The 17,519-nt window shown below is 48.1% G+C and overlaps 4 protein-coding genes across 4 annotated transcripts; 3 read left to right on the top strand and 1 right to left on the bottom strand.

Annotated features, from left to right (window-relative positions):
• Positions 1-2,192: 2,192 nt before the first annotated feature.
• On the bottom strand, positions 2,193-2,967 carry BO85DRAFT_188508 (uncharacterized protein). The gene is made up of 2 exons (XM_025654412.1): positions 2,937-2,967; positions 2,193-2,884 (listed from the first exon to the last, which is right to left on the bottom strand). The coding sequence occupies exon 2, from the start codon at positions 2,822-2,824 to the stop codon at positions 2,246-2,248; it is 579 nt and encodes a 192-aa protein (XP_025519047.1). The 5' UTR covers positions 2,825-2,884; positions 2,937-2,967; the 3' UTR covers positions 2,193-2,245.
• A 5,246-nt stretch (positions 2,968-8,213) lies between these two features.
• BO85DRAFT_188397 (uncharacterized protein) lies at positions 8,214-10,371 on the top strand. The gene is made up of 4 exons (XM_025654411.1): positions 8,214-8,462; positions 8,513-8,902; positions 9,235-9,294; positions 9,960-10,371. Exons 2-4 carry the CDS (start codon positions 8,638-8,640, stop codon positions 10,259-10,261), a joined length of 627 nt encoding a protein of 208 aa, XP_025519046.1. The 5' UTR covers positions 8,214-8,462; positions 8,513-8,637; the 3' UTR covers positions 10,262-10,371.
• Positions 10,372-13,315: 2,944 nt separating this feature from the next.
• BO85DRAFT_364386 (putative mucin) lies at positions 13,316-15,335 on the top strand (the record flags this gene model as incomplete). Its single annotated transcript, XM_025655696.1, has 3 exons — positions 13,316-13,801; positions 13,859-14,132; positions 14,185-15,335. The coding sequence occupies 3 exons, from the start codon at positions 13,316-13,318 to the stop codon at positions 15,333-15,335; spliced, it is 1,911 nt and encodes a 636-aa protein (XP_025519045.1).
• Positions 15,336-16,222: 887 nt separating this feature from the next.
• BO85DRAFT_456732 (mitochondrial 54S ribosomal protein uL15m) lies at positions 16,223-17,280 on the top strand (the record flags this gene model as incomplete). The annotated part of the gene is made up of 2 exons (XM_025661466.1): positions 16,223-16,551; positions 16,647-17,280. The coding sequence occupies 2 exons, from the start codon at positions 16,223-16,225 to the stop codon at positions 17,278-17,280; spliced, it is 963 nt and encodes a 320-aa protein (XP_025519044.1).
• Between the last annotated feature and the right edge of the window lie 239 nt (positions 17,281-17,519).

The following is a 17,519-nucleotide window of genomic DNA, read 5'->3' as shown; positions in this document are numbered from 1 at the left end:
AAATCGATGATAGTACTAGAAATATATTGAATACTGATAAAACCCTGTTGTATATATAGCGAGCCACTCGGGTTGATGAGTGGGCTCTTAAATACCATAGATTTACATAAATATATCATCGATATATAAACACTAAAGTCAGACCAATCTAGTAAAAGTTCGTGACCTAAACCTATGACTGTTGCATACTCTGGTCCTGTGCAGGAGCACAATGAATACCATCTGTGAATATAGGCCTACTAGTACCACCAAGTACATCTATCTAGTTGATCAGATATGGGGATAAATAGACACATACCAGTAAACAGAATGTAACTGATAACTGCGTTTCTACACACTTAGTAAGTAGTTACCGTTACGCTGCTGTTGCAATGTGATGCCATACAAATATATAGAGTTGAGGGTGATAGTAGATACTAGGATATCTTACCTCAACCTTCACCTACTATTTCCCCTACTATATTACTACACAATTTCATGTCCACTGTGTTTGAAAACAACTGTCACACTACAAACAGTCATAACAGTCATAGTATCAAATTAAAGCTGCCCAACCCAACTTTGTCCAGCCCAGCTCAGCACAAACCAGGTAAGCTACGCATCAACCACGATTAAGACGGACTGTCCGTCTATGATATATATATAATGATAATACTAAGTTCAGAAGAATTGATTTAATAAGAAAACAAGTTTATAAGTAGACACTTACCTACTGCCTATTCATCCATTTTACTACATGGTATGCTGCAGCCAATAACCAGATGCAACTCATCATCATCCAGCGACAACGAACAAAGAATGTATGCCTTACCAAAGCTGGTCAAAGCTACATGCTTACTTTATCTACTAGCTTAGCTTACCTAGCTAGCTAGCCAGCTACCTGGCATCCATACATAGCCTTACTTTGTATACAGTATTACCGGCTGACACTGCCATCGAATCATATCCATTAGTCAATAGTTCTATGTAACTCAGGCATCACCGCTCAACCCATTCCAATATTGTCAATGAGAATAGGTAGTGATAAAAGTAAAGAAGTAGTGATGATGATGATACCATGTGAGGTGGACATAACCAACCGCCAGACATACATTATCCGTAACTACTCAAGGCAGACATCAACATACCCACCCACAAGGAGAAGTGAGGGAACGAGTCAATAAGCACATATATGTTACTCTTATTATGGGTGCAGTGGTCTACTGTTGGTCCTGTGAGGCTAGTCTGTCAGGCAGCCGTTTCTCAAGTTTCTGGCATTGCTTTTCGTCGTTGGTTGTTTGCTTTTTTCTGCTTTCTGATACTTTTTCTATCACGAGGTAGTACTCGTCTCTCGAGTTGGCTCTTAGCGTTGAGAAAGTTTCATGTACCCTATGTACATATGTTAGTATGAAAATGCCGTGTTGAACTTGGTTAAGACTGACTAAGAGGGCCGTGAGGTCTCACAGATCTGTGTAAGTAAGTTATATGCAAACCTGAAAGTGAGTGAATGTGTATAATCCAGACTTCCAAGGTTTAGGGTAAATTAAACACTCATCGATATCATTATCGAGACCAAGTTAGCCGAGGAACAAGTCAACTAACTAACTCTCTGCCCTGTCCTGTTCTACAAGCTTGAACTAACTAATTATACGCATAAGTAATCCGAGCACATGGTCTAGAAGTGAACAAGCGTGGAAAGAGAGACCAAGGCACTGATTGGTATAAACGTTCAACAGCCAGCGTGTCCAGGACTAACTACTTTTTGACTCCAAGCCAGACAAGCAGCCAGCTGATATAGTTAACAACCGGCTGAGCCCAATTCATCTCTAAGTTGCAGGAATGGGGGAAAAGGTGCCCACAGACGCGGTCAGCATCTCAGAAAGCGACGATCGCAGTATCTAATACACCCAGCAAAAGGTGTGATCAATTTAGGTCATTTACTTGAGGGATGGTGGTTGGTAAACTAAAAAATTAATGACTCCTTATGATAAACGTTCGCATGGGGGTCATGGATGGATGCGATGGGTATTTCCGGGTTGGGTTAAGAACACACCCCTCCCTCGAGTATGTAGAGCAGTCGCAGCAGTCGCGGTGGTATTGACATTGAGTGTGGGTAGAGAAGAGGAGGGGAGGGGGTGGGAAGAATCCAGATCATACTGAGACCGGTATATAGTCTTTCTGTTAGTGGCAGGGGTGAGAGATCGGAATACGTACTATCTATCTTGTTCCATGAACCCGGGGCAAGAAATTTGGTACTTTTACTACGCTACCAAGTTGGTAAAAGTTGTCGGTGGCTCAGTGTCCCTCCCGGCTTGTTTTCTTCTTGCGTGAAGCGGAGACTGCTGCCACGGAGAGTAAAAAGAGTGGATGATTTCGCAGAAGTAACTCTACTTAGATAGAAGTAACGAAGGACGGACGTTGGTGAACGGTATGCTGTGCTAGGGATGTGTGGTTCCAGGGTGGATGAAGGTCTGATGGTGAGACGAGTTTCGTAAGGGAGGATTGACTCCAACAGAAAAGATCGATACATCATTTCCTTAATTTTAGGAGATGTTCGTTCAGCTGGCGTAGTGTAAGTTGGGGGGAAAGAAGGGTGTGTCTCCATGGAGGGTTTCTCAGGTGGTACTGTAGCATACGGTATAGATACTCTTCCCAAGGCAAGGTCGTAAAGTAAGACCCGACAGAAACGAGGCTTGCCACTTAAAGTAGCACGATTATTGGTGAACAAAATTCTACGACCTCGATTTAGTCCGGCGGGGAAGGTTTCAGGCCGTACATACGTAGTCCCCAACTTCCGATACTTCCCCATAATGGTATCCGATCCAGACAATCTTCTGTGAAGCATAGGAGCGAGGCAAGAGTGCGAACAAAACCCGAATGAGGAACCTTGACGGGGCGATGAACCCTAGCTGAGTTCAGGCTCCAGTGGCTACGACGGATGCATCTGGTGCACATACCGCCAAAGCCTCCGTAAATAATGTTGACTTCGTGAACGTGATGGATCTCGAGAAAAAGACGGCCTCCACCGCGAGAGGCAAACGGTGATATCAAGGTTCTGCTGAGCTAGCCATCTGTCGAATGGTCATCGCTGAGCTTATTGCTAATCATCAACTACGGTCGCGTAGCGGCAAGTCGACCAGCAGACGATAAGCCGCGTGCTTCCTGAGCAGCCTCGGCTTGACCAATCCAGTATGCCGCCTCCCCAATCTTTGAGGAGCTCTACTTGGTAGTATGCTCATCATCATCATCGTCACCTTCATCACGATTACGAAATCCGGGATTCTGAAGGAATAAGGGTTGTTTTGCAGGCGGCTTGTAAATCAGACCACCGGATGCGTTCCCCTGGTTCCTCAAAAGTTGCAATCTACAATGTAGTCTATGCCTCGCATCGAAAGTCAGACTGACGATGGCGGCATTCGAACCTTCACGTTGACTTTGGGCCGTGGTCGATGGTGGCTCAACATGAGCAAGGATTGTTGGTCTCGTCTCATACTGAACCGGAGCAACCGCTGCCTGTCCAACGGCGCCTTCAAGGGAGAACGAAGGGATATCGAGTCTCGACTACGACGAGGTCCTTGGTTTTGAAGAGCACGTAGCAGTCAAGCCTGTCGGTCGCCAGCAGTAAGCTTGCACACATGCCTGGCTTAGACGAAAGCTTAAGCTGCAGTATCAGCTCGCACGGTGGTTGCGATGTATCATGCTTATCCTCCCCATGAGGATTGTTTGTTTACCCTCCACAATGTTAGCTGTTTAGAAAGTATCGAGCCGCAAGGATGAGTAGATGCAAGGAGCCTGGAAGGGCAGCAAGGTGGGAAGGGACGGGCCCGAAAAATCCGAATTATAGACTTGTCCTTGCGTACGCCCTTTTATCCTGACACAGTCCGGTGATGCGATCACTCGTGGACACATTGAAGGTGCAAGGTGATGAAAACTGGGGATGGGAAGGAATGACAACCCACGGGCTAGAGCGGCACCATCCAGGCAACTTGCGTGATAAGAAAATCTCCGAGGAGTTTCGTTATCCGACCAGTCCACCTAGTGATAGGCCAAGCCAGTTCATGCAATATACTAAGTCGATTCGAGTCATGAAGGAAGACTGGATTAGTCCCGACCACAGGCGCGGCATAGTTATCTAACCATCCTTATTAATGAGGGCGAGATGCTGGGTAATCCGGGATGTTTCCTGCAATCAATTTGCAAGTCGGGGCCGCGCGGTACAAGAACGAGTAACCATTATTACTGTCGACCCCATTGGTAATGTTCGACAGTGTCGATCTGTTTCTTTTCGTAGGCATCCTAGTACTATCTTTCGACTTTCCGACAACACACCGCGAGATGCTAATCAAGGCTCATCTTCGCCCAATGATTGTGTGGCCGAGGAGGGGATCCCGGAAAGTTAGAAGAGACCCCCCCATACACAACGAAGACTCACCACCGGTGGGTTAATGAGGATCACGAACAATGAACCTCGGATGAACAGGGTAAATGTACATCGATGCATTCTTGCTGGTGTTGTACTAGCTAGGCTGCACTCTGTGTAATTAAGTATGACCACTTGGAGCCGTCATCATCCTCGTCATTGATGACCAGATACCTTCTCGATCAGGAAGGCCGATGGGTTTCCAAGGCGGTTCAGGATCGAAGGAATTTGGTTGCGGCCTCTGCACGAATGAACGTGCATAGTCTGTCGGGAAACGGAACCACCGTCCAGGGTATCACAGGAATGACTAGAATAGTTCAAGAGGGAGAGACTGAGAGAGGGGGTAGAGAAAAAAAAAAGAGGATTACTTCAATCATCATATTGAATAATGATAATGTGATTAATAGGGATGATCTAGATCAGCGGAAGTGGTGGAAGCGGTTAGTTCCACATTCGAACTGGATGATGCTGAGACACCCTGGTTAGGTAGTGACAAAGTCACATCGTCTAGAGCGCCGGGTAAAGGTAGTAAGTACTTGTAAGTACTTGCTGGCAACAGGCGACCAGGAAGGTTCCTTGGCACTTAGTGAATACCAGCAGCAGTAGCTGCTTCTGCTGCTTTAGTGCTGTTCGGATTGCAGAAGCGACATCCGTAGCAAGTACTAGTTAGTTAGCTACTCTGGTGTTGTGATGATTAATTCTGGCGGTGACCACCTCGGTTTCTCTACCGCAACCGGACATTGGATGTACACTCGAATATAGCAAGGTAGTAGTAGTATAAGTGGGTGGACATGTGCCATGGCAAGGAAGCCTTTATTCGTTGGCTCATCATCATCAAGGCACTTTGACTTGCGACTATACGATGCGTTATGGCTAATACGTAGCACTAATGACCATAGGCCTGAGAGCTTCCTTTTTTTTTCATTTTCTGCGCTCTTCTCGCGTCTCATCGGCAGATGACAGCACCTGTAAAAGTGGATATCATTGGTCCAGATATCTGGTTGAGATGAATGTTCGGCCTAATGACAAGATTAGTTGCAAGAAGGGGCAGGAAATCCATTGAACCCAAAATGGCCAGTCAGGGAGATGATTTTGTTCGAGACAAGATTCGACAGGCGCCAAGGCAAGGACAATCAGCAGAAAAAAGGAACATAACGAAAAAGTAAATAATAAAGGAAAAATGAAATTGAATGTAAAAGAATTACTGTTCCGAAAAGGAAAAAAGCTTAAGCTGGTGGTGATCGGTGTCTGGAGTGTTGTTTGGAAGACAACGACTTCCCAACTCTGGCATATTACTGTTTGGCTTACGAAGGGACTATACTTGAGCAGCAGCTCCATAGTCATCGACTATTTCCCAGCAATGACCAAGAAGTTCAGTGGATACTGTGAACAGTGAACACAGGAGTCTGGAAGTCCAAGTCCACAAGTTTACCCGAGTTATGTCAGATCCTCCAAGAGCAGCGTATAACTAACTATGGGGCTTCATTGAAGGCTGGAGAGTTTTTCTTTTACCCAGTATGGCCTCACTTCTCAAGTTTCGATCGCCGCGTCAACCACCCCCGTTTGTTCGTTTAGCACAATTAGTTGCCTGTGCCCGTCGCTGCGCCCGAGTGCTCGGGTGACAAAACGACCCAAGGATTCCCACCAGCCCCAGTTTTCGCATCTGGATTCTGGATGCCGGATGGACCTTGAAGGTTTGAGACTGAAAAAGCGAAGGGGGCCGGAGTCATCTTCATTAGTGAGTAAGTTAAGGTCGGGGTTGGTGGACTAATCGAGGATGGGATGGAGAGATGGGAGAGACAGTCAGTATCTTCGTACAAAAGTAGTCTAGTTACTCTTTTTTTTGCACTGATCAAATCCAAGTGGAGCGTGCGTGCCACTTATTTCCCAGCTCAGAAATAGCCACGACCAATTCCAACACCGTCATCCAGCCCATCATCACCTTTTTCTGCCGGAAGTTCTGGAACACCAAAAACCCACTCTGTTTATTTGTTACACCGTATCGCGCTTGAGTCGTGATGACCCAGAAAGCCAGGCTGCAAAAATAAAGGAACACAGACCAAGAGCATGTACACTCCGACGCTCTGATTCGATGGTTCACCCATCTTTTCCCCCCTTCTTCCCCTCCATCTCAAATGAATAGCCCGCGATTATCCAGACTTTTAACTAGTGACTGTGATACCAATTGGAATGCAGAGCGGCATACTTTCATATGCAAGTGCAGAGAGGCGTCCATGCATTCGTTGAGGTTTCCTATGGAGCTATCACTACCTACGGTGCTTTCTTATGGCGACGCGGACTTGACCGACTATTTTCGGAAAAGAAGGTTGAAGAAGGAACCTAGAAAACCCACCCCGAAAAGGCAGTAAAAATGCAACAAGCGCCAAAGGGAAAAGATCAGGGGTTCTACACAACATGCTACTATTAAAGTGACTACTTACTATTTGGGATTATTCCGAATCTCCATACGAGACCCAAACAGCACCCTATTGTAGATACTACTCCACATACACCGCGACTAGACGTTATCAGTCCTTCACTCTTTCATTATCGGCATTGAGTGGCGTGCAGTTTGCAGTTGCTTTTTTCCTTTTCTTTCCAAATCTTCGCCAATTTTCACCTGCATTGGTCTGAGTCGTCATCAAGTTCTCATCCAACCTATGGAGCATCATCTGATTCCGCCCGCAAATTCATCTGCGGTCGATCCCCAGTTGGCATTGTCGTGGTGGATTTAGAGATGATGGTGAAATGATGTGACTGGGGACAACTAACCGCTCTGCTTGCAGGTATCAATGGGAAATACGAATCAACCAAACTATTCATCAGCTCCCGATCGGTAGCAGATGGAGCGCTGTCAAAAGTCTCGCTCATCATTATATTATTGAAGTATGGAACGCAGTCGATATGATTCGGTAAAATTATAGCCACAAGTATGGACGAGCTCCGCAACAATGCCAATCAATCCATAATCCCAGGCGGATTTCGCCCGACGAAGCACTACCATTGCCCGGGCCTTTTGATCATATTGTGGTGCCAACCATTAATTACGCACGAATCCTTCCTTTGCAAGGCATATATCAAGCCCCCTCTGCAGGGTACCTATGGATAGTAGCCGATGGCCACCGTATTGTCAAGTAAATCTGGTACACAGTAGTACTCTGGGACTGATGATCAGATCAAAGTCCGTCCAAGACACCCCCAACCAACCATCGTGTTTCTCCAATCTAGACAGGGATTCACGTCCCATTAATTCCAACAAAAAGGAAATGCGCCTGTTGCCATTTCCCTTTTTGTCACGTTTCCTAAGACGAGATTGTCATACTACTCGGGACACATTCGGTTCTTTTCCCTCTGAATCTCGGCGGATGGAGATTGGAGAGGCCTGGTTTCTGCTCGTTTCCTTTCCAGTCCCAGTCTTTCCAAGGGGCGGCGGGGGTTGATCATTAGCCGCACTTGGATGGCCGAGCGAATGAGAGAGGCCTTTGGAGCCTGCTGGCTGGACTGGATGCGCATCCATCAATCAATCAACTCAGTTGATCTGCTCCTGTGGCCTTGCACTCTCTCAACGCCATGCTTGAACTATCAGATTTGGATTTGGATTACTCTTCCCCCCTCCCCTGAACTTTAGTAGTACGTGCATGGGGTGTGTGGATAATGGAGAAAGGGTAAAAGGGAAAAAAGGACACTACTACGGGCAGTCTAAGGACAGGGAGGGAAGTCCTCCGACGGTGCAGCACCTGCTAAGGAACTAACTAGAGTCACTACTTCACACAGGGAGAGGTAACGATCGTTACGCTAGCGACAAACGATATGGATGGTCATTCCCCAACCTGTTCGGGTTCGAGGTAAAGAATAGGAAAGCCTCCGTGATTTGACTCTTTGATAATCGTCGTGCACAAGGCTACTAGCTAGCTAAAGTTCGAGGGCCATCGGTCGACAATCAGACCCCGAAGTCAGCTCGCCGCCCCGAACGCAGAAAACGAGACGCGTCCGGAAGTGGCCCAAGATGAGACACAGATTAATACTCAGCCGCCAACTATTACTGATCATCGGGCGGTACGAGGTATATGAAATCATAATCAATGTCAATAATACTACTAATTATACTCGAAGCGCGTGTCGGGCAGGAATGATTCGAAGCAATGGCGCGTTTCCGCGACCCATGGCCAGCCAACAAGTCGGACGAAGGAAGAGAGGGCTCTTGTCCTGGTCGCCACTAGTAGTTCCATAATCACCCCATGATGGTCCCAACCATAATACTGCTAGCACTTCTCCATGTCGGACTCCATCCTGTCTTCGCCCCGAGCATCCCACTCTGGTCTCTGCAGACTTCGTACCATTTGCGGAACATGATATTGATTGACGCAACTTGCAAGAAAAATTCACTAAAGTGTGTGATCGGAAGTGCGACCGGCCGGTGTTACAAGGGACTTTTCTCCTTTTTCATTCTTCCCCTTGTTTGCATCGAGCCATGGTATGGCAAGTCTTCATCAGTGAGTAAAAGTAAGTACATAGTAGTTTGGCACTACTCGGCAGTGGTAGTGTAATTATTTTTTAAATACTTCATTCTGCTCTCCTGGCCTGGAGACCACCAAAGGAGGGCCTTAGCTTCCTTCACCCAATGCTAGGGGACCCTGGAGTGGTAAGATGGATTGGTGTGAATGTTGTCTTGGATCAAGCGACGCACCCCCCTCCATTGTTAGTTTCAGGACTACTGCCGCGGATATCTGCGCAAATGTGGGTGATATCAAACCATGGATGATAGGGTTCCTCCTTTCGGCAAAAGTCAATGACAATAATAAAGGACGTACACGAGCAGCTGACAGGATGTACAGAAAAGAAAAGAAAGCCAAATCAACAGCCGCCTGCGCCTGCATGGGTCCTTGGCCAAGTGGGTGGGTTCTCATTTTTTTTTTTTTTTACACTTTTGTATTTTGGGTTTATTTTATTTTATTTTATTTTTTGGCCTGCCGGGAATGACCAGCAAGCGGCGCCCTATCATCTCGAAACCGAGTCATCGCAGTGGCTGCAAACCGGTGGCGGAAACAACGAATGGGCCAGATCGGATTTCATTGCTGGAGACTTAAGTTACTACGGTAAAAGGGAGTACTTTTCTGGGCTCGTAGAAGGACACAGAAACGGTGCGCCCAATTTCATGGATCGGTCCATACACGGAACATTACGGCCGGGCGGAGTATGACGGCAGAGAAGGGGGTAGAGGAACCTGGAAAAGGCGCAGGCGAGAGTTGGTGGTGCACTCTCGCGGATTGGACGGGTGGTGTCTGCATGTGGATATTTACTACAACCTTCTGGTAAAAGTGGTCATGACTCTCACTAGAATACTACCACCACCACTACGACGACGGACTACTCACCTCATCCATCGCCCGGGGGGGCGGTGGATAAGGTATGGTATGTTACTATGTGGCACTGTCCGCAGCAAGTGAGTCGCAGGAGACTTCGGGTTGGCCCCGCGGTCATCCACCATTACCTATTCATTATTCCATTACAACTATCGCATATGCCCGCTAGTACTAACTGGAAGGATCTTTGGGAAAAGAGAACAGGCCCGGCAGTCAACAAGTCAAGTCACAAGGGGGGGCGCGTCGTCTTGCTTCTGGTGGTGCCGAGCCCAACTTAGTGGTACCTAGCGAGTGGCTCCCTTCTCAGTCTCAGCTGCCCTCCGGCTCTCTGCCTAAGGTACGGGGGGGTTGTGTGTGTGTGGGTGGGTGGCTTCTTGAGCACCTTGTTCTCCAGTTCTCCAGGCTCAAACCATTCAGAGTGGAAAGGCTCAGGCCCACAGCGATTGGCTGTGTGTTTACAGATCGATGGAGCCCGGCCATTTTGCTTCTTCTCCGATGATTGGTCTCTTAGTTCATTACGCCTTTCTGGATCGTTGTGTGCAGCTTATCCATCCAATTCTCGTACTCACACATGCCTTACATGCCTACATGATGGATACGCAACATTTTGCCTTGGCCCCCTCATTACACAGCGAGTGGATAAACGGCCAGACTAACATATCATCCTATTCTAAAGTTTTCCCAAAATTGTCCAAAATGGACCGGGTAGTTAGTGGTGATGACGGGCGTGTGTGATGCGTGTGTGTGTGTGTGTGTGTGCCCACGACGGAGAAACACTATATCGGTAATACCGATACGTCGGAGCAACTCTTACCTGTCTGGGTCAGAGGGGTTAATCCACTTCGAGTTTAGTTGCAACCAGACTGCCCAACCACTCAGTCTGTTCTCATACCTCCCAATCTATTCGGACCCGTTCCATACTTGACACGGGCGAGGTAAGTAAAGTGAGTGAGTGAGACTGGTGCGAGTGTTGTTTTGTAAGGAAGTACGTACTACGTACGTCTGGCACATAACTTACTTCATTTTGCCCATGACAACCCGAGCCACCCACAGCTGAACCCGGTACCAGACTTCCTTTGCAGAGTAACTATCCTTGCCATCACTACCTCACTAGGTAAGCACCGCCTTGCCAGCAACTGAACGTTTGACTTTTTTCTGCGTTTTGCCTGGCGCCTTACTAAGTAAGTGACTGACCACCTCGCGGATTCTCCAGTCTCCAATCTAAGCAAGCCTCGCCGTAGTGACCACCAACCTCCAGTACCAACCACGGACTAACTAGAACTGTTTTAGCCACCGTGACCCTCTTACGGCTGCCGTACGCAGCGATCCATAATTCCATGCCCCCCGCCTGCCTCTCTCCTCTTTGCTTTGCCCTCCCCTCCCTTTTCCTGCCTGTCCCCAGCTCAAGTTGCTGCGCACTTTAATGAGGTGAAGGGGGCACGCTAACGCTTTTCGGGAAGGATGCCGTATGAATTGTTTGATTATTACGCAGCAACCAGAAGGCAGTGTTCGATTCCGTACCGAAAGTTTTCATTCCTTTGCCTTCCGCCTGGTTGAACTAGAACTGGCGATCAACCACATTCAGAGTGCACAAACCTCCCTTCGTCCACTCTCTCTCCCGTGCCTCCCGGGGGCTGCTGAGCAATGCCCACCCCTTCTCCCTTGGTGTAAGATATCTTTACCTTTTTCCGTTTCCTAATTCTTCCTTCCTATTTCATTTCATCATCATCATTATTTTTTTTTCTTCGGGGGTGGGTTTCTTATTTTGTGTTTGGTTTATTTGATGTTCCATGAGAAATACATTTTCACTTCTGCCTATTTATTAAATTTAATTTCTTTTACGATCGGTGCTTTTTGCTATAGTGATAGTAGTAGTAGTTGTAAGGACCTCTTCTTGTGGCTTTCAGGATGATTACTGCATCTTGATCCGTTTTAGTTAGAATAGAAAGACCAACTGCAACGGGAGACGCATAAGTAAACACTAAGTATGCTCAGGTGTGAGTAGCTAATCAGGGTGAGGAAAGTGGAAATAAAAAGCAAAAATAGGAAAAGGAAAGGGAAAAAAAAAAAAGAAAAGAAAAGAAAATAAACCAAAAGCAAGACCAATCTGGGCGGCACACCACGACGGTTGCAATGCGACGCTAAACCCGACTTATTATTGGATCTGATATGGGTCCTACGGAGTTAGCAGGCACGTATTATTCCAAGACCGCGCGAGGTGCTGTCCGAACTTCCACCCCTCTTCCTTTTTGCTCCCCCCTCTCTTAGTACTCTCTCTAGTATTCTCCCAAAGGCGAAAAAAAAAAGCCCCCCCTCTCTCCCTCCCTGGACCAGTAAAATGACCTATAGACACTAGAACCTAACGCTGGATCTGGACTAGGGCTGCTGACCTTGTTACCCTTCCACTACTCCGTAGCATGCATCCACTTTGTTCCCCCCCTCCCCGTGGCTCTGACATCAACCGGTATTTCATTCTCTTCAAGACAAAGCAGAGACAATCAAACCCGGGCAGCCAAACCGGAACCGACCCAAACGAGGCCAGAAAGGAGGATCAACCCTCTGGACCTGCGTCCGGGTCAAACTCTGTCTATCCTGTATGGGCACAGCACTTTCTCCGGACGAGAACTAGCCTACCCTGGCTCCTCTAGCGGAGTTGCTCTGAAGATGATTAGCCATTTGCTGGATGGAGGATGATGTCTTGACTTCATCCTTCATTATTAGTACCTTTCTTTTACTTTTTTATTTTATTCCATTTTTTATTAATTTCCTGATTTTTATTTCTATTTTCATTATTTGGCCTTATTCAATTGATTCCGTCTCCTCTATGGCCTCTCTATCCATCTAAGGTCTTTTCTATTTATTTCATTTCCATCTTCATTTTTTTTTTCTTTTTGATTTCCTTTTTGGTTCTAAATTAACTCTCTTGACTTTCCTTTATGATCGTCTCAATTGCCCTTTGAATTACCTGAGATATAATACCTTTTTATAACTGGTTGTACTTGCAACCTAAGTTATTGCAATCTATACACCCAGAACCTCATCTTCCATTCTTCTGTCACTACTACTTACTTTCTATAACTACTACGACCCTTCCTACACTTCGTTGACATTTAATATACTTACTATGTGATAATCCTTTTTCATCCTATTTTCTTGGTCCCTGCTTCCATTATTCCCACCCCCTTAAGTGCCTTCATTCCATCTGGGAAAGCAGCATTCACCGGATCCGCTGCTGTTGCTATCCTACCAACTCCTCCCCCGCAGCCAGGCTGATATTCCCTTGGAACCCCAATTCTTTTGTCGGCGATTTCCTCGTTTGACCTCGTGTGTGTTGCTTCCATCTTCTCGACTTGTCGCAACGAACCGCCGCATACCACGCCCGAAAATTGAAGATCTGGGAAGTTCCCGGTGTTTAATAACACTCGACTCAAGAATAACACCAACTTGGTCAAGAGCTAGTCCAATGCGAGCTCTCTGACAAGGGTGTTACCTTTACATCTCCATCCTCGATCCAACTGCTTCAATCCTGACGCCATCCTTAAATACCACCCATATGTCTCTCCCGATCCTCTCAACGAAACCGTATCTCCCCGCCCTCCACCCGATCACTCCTACTATAGCTCCTTCCTCGCGGACTGAAGGCTCGCTCAGCGCAAGGAAACGACCTCTTGAGGCTATCTCAGAAGTTCCCGATTACACCTGGACTGCTCCCTTCAGGGACGGTCTACCTACCCCTCCGAACGATATGAATAGCGTCACCGCTTGCAGCGCTCTGCCGGCGTCTTCCTATGGCGGCAAGCTCGATGGATATCAGCTTCCACCATATTCCAAGGTGTCTGATTATACGCGCATGTCTTCTGATGTATCGAACGGGGCGGTCTCTTCGTCCCAGCCGAAATACCAAGCGCCGGTCAAGGATACCATGACCTCCGAACGAGAGTCTCAGAAGAAAGCCAGCTCCAATGGTGTTGCGTCGTATCTCCAGATTCCTTCGTCTATCAGCAATAGCAAAGGCAGCCTGGCTGAATTTGCAGCACAGGTAAGCTGGGTTCTTCTATCCATCCATCCTGGATGTAAGATGCTGACTGGGCAATAGATGACGTGCCTTTTCTGGTTCGAAAGTACCGCGAAACTGAAGGCCGTGGAGGACCGCCTCAGCCCGACTACATCGCTTGCACCAGAAGCAGTTCCCGCTGTTGCGTTCCAAAAGTGGGTGACAAACATCCTGTCAACTACGCAGGTCAGCCAGAATGTCATCTTATTGGCACTGCTCTTCGTCTACCGGTTGAAGAAGTTCAACCCGGGTGTGCGGGGAAAGAAAGGCAGTGAGTATCGGCTGATGACCATTGCCCTCATGCTGGGCAACAAATGTATGTCACTCCCTCGTGAACTGGTTATGGACAGAGAACTGACATAGTCTAGTCCTCGACGATAACACATACACCAACAAGACATGGGCAGAGGTCTCGGGGATCACAGTCCAAGAGATCCACATCATGGAGGTGGAGTTCCTCAGCAACATTCGCTATAACCTGTTCGTGTCCAAAGAGGAATGGAATGAGTGGCACGTCAAACTCGGGCTTTTCACGGACTACTTCAACAAGGCACCTCGAGCCTCCGAAAAGAACGAGAAACACCCTACTCCGCCAGTCCTCAATGTGTCGCCCACTTTGGTGCCATCTCCTCGGGCACAGTTGCCGTCACCTTCGACAAAGTTGCCATCGCCTCCCGCATCCGATCCTCTCCGTTCGCAGCCCTGGGCTATGCCTATGAATGCCGTGCCATACACTGGCGCACCTCAGCTCCCGAGCGACTTGCCACCGGCCACCAGCTCTCGGAAGCGGTCCCGTGAGGAGCCATTGGAGGAGCCACCAGCGAAGAGGACAGCCATGCCAAACAACATGCTCACCTCAATGCCGTCACTTCCACCATCATCAGCTCTCACGAGCATCCCGGCCTTGCCTCCGGTTCTGGCGTCCTCCGGTGTTCCCCCTCACCTTCCGGCCATGTCCGAACCGGTCTCGCGACTCCCCCGTCCGAACTTCCCATCTCACAGCCTTCCCCCTACCATGCCGGCGTTGTCTCAACTTAACCCCTCCGGTCGAGTCATGCCCCCGGTCTACAACCCTTCTGCGAACTGGGTTCCGCAGATGCCACCTGCGACGTCGGTTCCTACTACTGCCGTTGGACCTGTGGCCAACGGAATGTACAACACATCCATCTCACTGCCCGACCCCAGCAGACACCACAACAGCCCGTTCGCAATGACATCGGGCACAATCTCGCCCGCAGTTTCTGCATACTCCGTTCACACTCCTCAAAACCACCTCTCTCCGACCTTCTTCCTGGCAAACCGAAACTCGCCTTACCGACCGGTTCGCAGTGTCAATACGTTGTTGATCCCGCCTCCGTCGACGTCTATGCAGCAGCAGCGCATCCCGTTTGAGCACATGCACTACCAGCCGCTTGGCAAGTCTGAGCGGAAGACGGGCTTGCTGCCATATTCGCACCCTGAGGCTTGGCCGCATGGACACTTCCCGCAACCGATCTTCCACACCACCCCAAACTATTAGATGACTTGCCGTTATCGAAAGACACTTTTTACGACTAGATTTTACGACGAATTACGAGAAGAAGCTCGCATTCTTTTCTCTCATTTGCTTGTCTCGCACACTTGTCGTTCATGTTTGCCCCCTTGTGTATACTGTACAAAACTTTCTTCACTCTGTGTTATGACCTAGCATTATGACGGCGTTGGCATTTATAGATGGCCTTTGTACTGGGAAGGATATGTTTGCATACTTGGCCATGGGAGGGATTCTGATTGATTTATCGAAGCATGGGTATGGCGTGGTATCTGTACGTTAACACCTACTTGCATTGCATTACAGATCGATCACAGATCGATCAAGCGGGCTAAGCCTGCTCAATATATTCATTATATAAAACTTGCACAACACAATACCTTTGCTCAGTAGTAGACATCTAGTAGATTGTTGATTCTAATGGTGACTTGATTTCACCGCTTCCGTGTAAATAAATTCTTACGGACAAATCGAGCGGTGAGATGTACTCGACAGATCTTAAGTAAAATAACCAAAGAAAGACTGACCATCAGTCTCCAAACAAGACATATCCCCATAATTCACACATACACAAAAGATTATTCAATATACACCAGAAGTCACTCAGTTATCATATCTCATTTCTTACAAACAAAAGAAACCCTACATCCAGTAATAATCGTTGCGTACTGTTGTAGAAATCACTTAGTTACCTACTCAAGTCCCCGGCCCGACCAATCCTCCGCTCCGACCCGACCGACCCATTCCCAGTACACACCTCAGGCATCAACACAACCCTCTCTCTCACTCCCCGAAAACGAAAGATCTTTGTCCGCGGAAGAACCTCAAACCCATCACCACCACCACCCCATCACAAGCAACAGCACGCGGTCACCATGCCACCCCGGCTCCAATTGCTGCCCTTCCAATGGCAGCGGCCAATGGCCACTACAACAACGAACCTCCTCTCCGCCTTCCTCCTCCCCCAAGCAGCTATTCCTATCCACCAACAAAGCCGGAACGCGCACATCCTCGCCTCGCTCTCCGATACGCAGGGCGCCTACAACAAGCGCATCAGAAGAGGTCGGGGTCCTGCCTCCGGAAAGGGTAAAACGTCCGGAAGAGGTCACAAGGGTCAGAAGCAGCATGGTAAAGTCCCCGCTGCGTTTAATGGTGGTCAGACGCCTGAGATTGTGGTGCATGGTGAGAGGGGGTTTAATAATGTGTACGTTTTCCTTCTTCTTATGCTCTTCTACCATGAAGAGATTTCACTACGTGATAGACGACTATATGCTAATGAGAATAATAATGGGATAATAGACATTCGATCGACCTCGCCCCCGTGAACCTCGACCGAATCCAATCCTGGATCGACCAAGGCCGCATCGACCCAACGCGCCCGATCACGGTGCGCGAACTCGCCCAATCCCGCTGCATCCACCAGACCAAAGAGGGCGTGAAGCTTCTCGGCCGGGGCGTGGAGAAGGACGACCACGAGGTCCCCGTCGACAGTGTGCTCAAGCAGCCGATTCACATCGTTGTGTCGAGGGCGTCTGCGCCTGCGATTGCGGCTGTCGAGGCGGTGGGTGGATCCGTCACGACGAGATTCTATACCAAGTCTGCTATTGCAAGGATCATGAAGCGTGAGATGCATCCGTTTGTGTCCTTGGCTTGGACTAAGGAGAGTGGGAGTGAGGCGTTGGCGGTCGCCGAGGATGGGGAGCCTCTGACTGAGTCGAAGGTGATGAAGGAGATGGGGTATTCGTATAGGTTGCCGGATCCGACTAAGAGAAGGGATATTGAGTATTATAGGGATCCGGCGCATAGGGGGTACTTGAGTCATTTGTTGAAGCCGATGGAGGGCCCGAGTTTGTTCTTTAGGTCGCCTGTGGAGAGGAAGTCGGCTGCTGGTGTTAAGAAGGAGAAGGTCTTGCCGGAGAATAGGCTTTGGTGATTTCCTTCCTTACGGGGGTGTGTTGTGTGATCTGTGGGGTGTAGGTAGGTATAGATGATGTTGTGGGTTTCGTTTTGTTGAGTGTTTCCTTTGGTTTTATCATCTCTTGTATAAATATGCTTGTATGTTATGTTATGCTTGTGGATATGTTTCATTACATTTAGGCTTGACTTACTCTTCGTTCTCTTTACTAGACACTACATATGTTGGATCTCTTACAGATGTCTCACTCTCCCACC

Source organism: Aspergillus piperis, assembly GCF_003184755.1.
Source record: "Aspergillus piperis CBS 112811 unplaced genomic scaffold BO85scaffold_3, whole genome shotgun sequence".
NCBI classification, from domain to species: Eukaryota; Fungi; Ascomycota; class Eurotiomycetes; order Eurotiales; family Aspergillaceae; genus Aspergillus; species Aspergillus piperis.
Note: the sequence above shows the minus strand (reverse complement) of the source record. Positions and strands in the feature narration are given on the sequence as shown.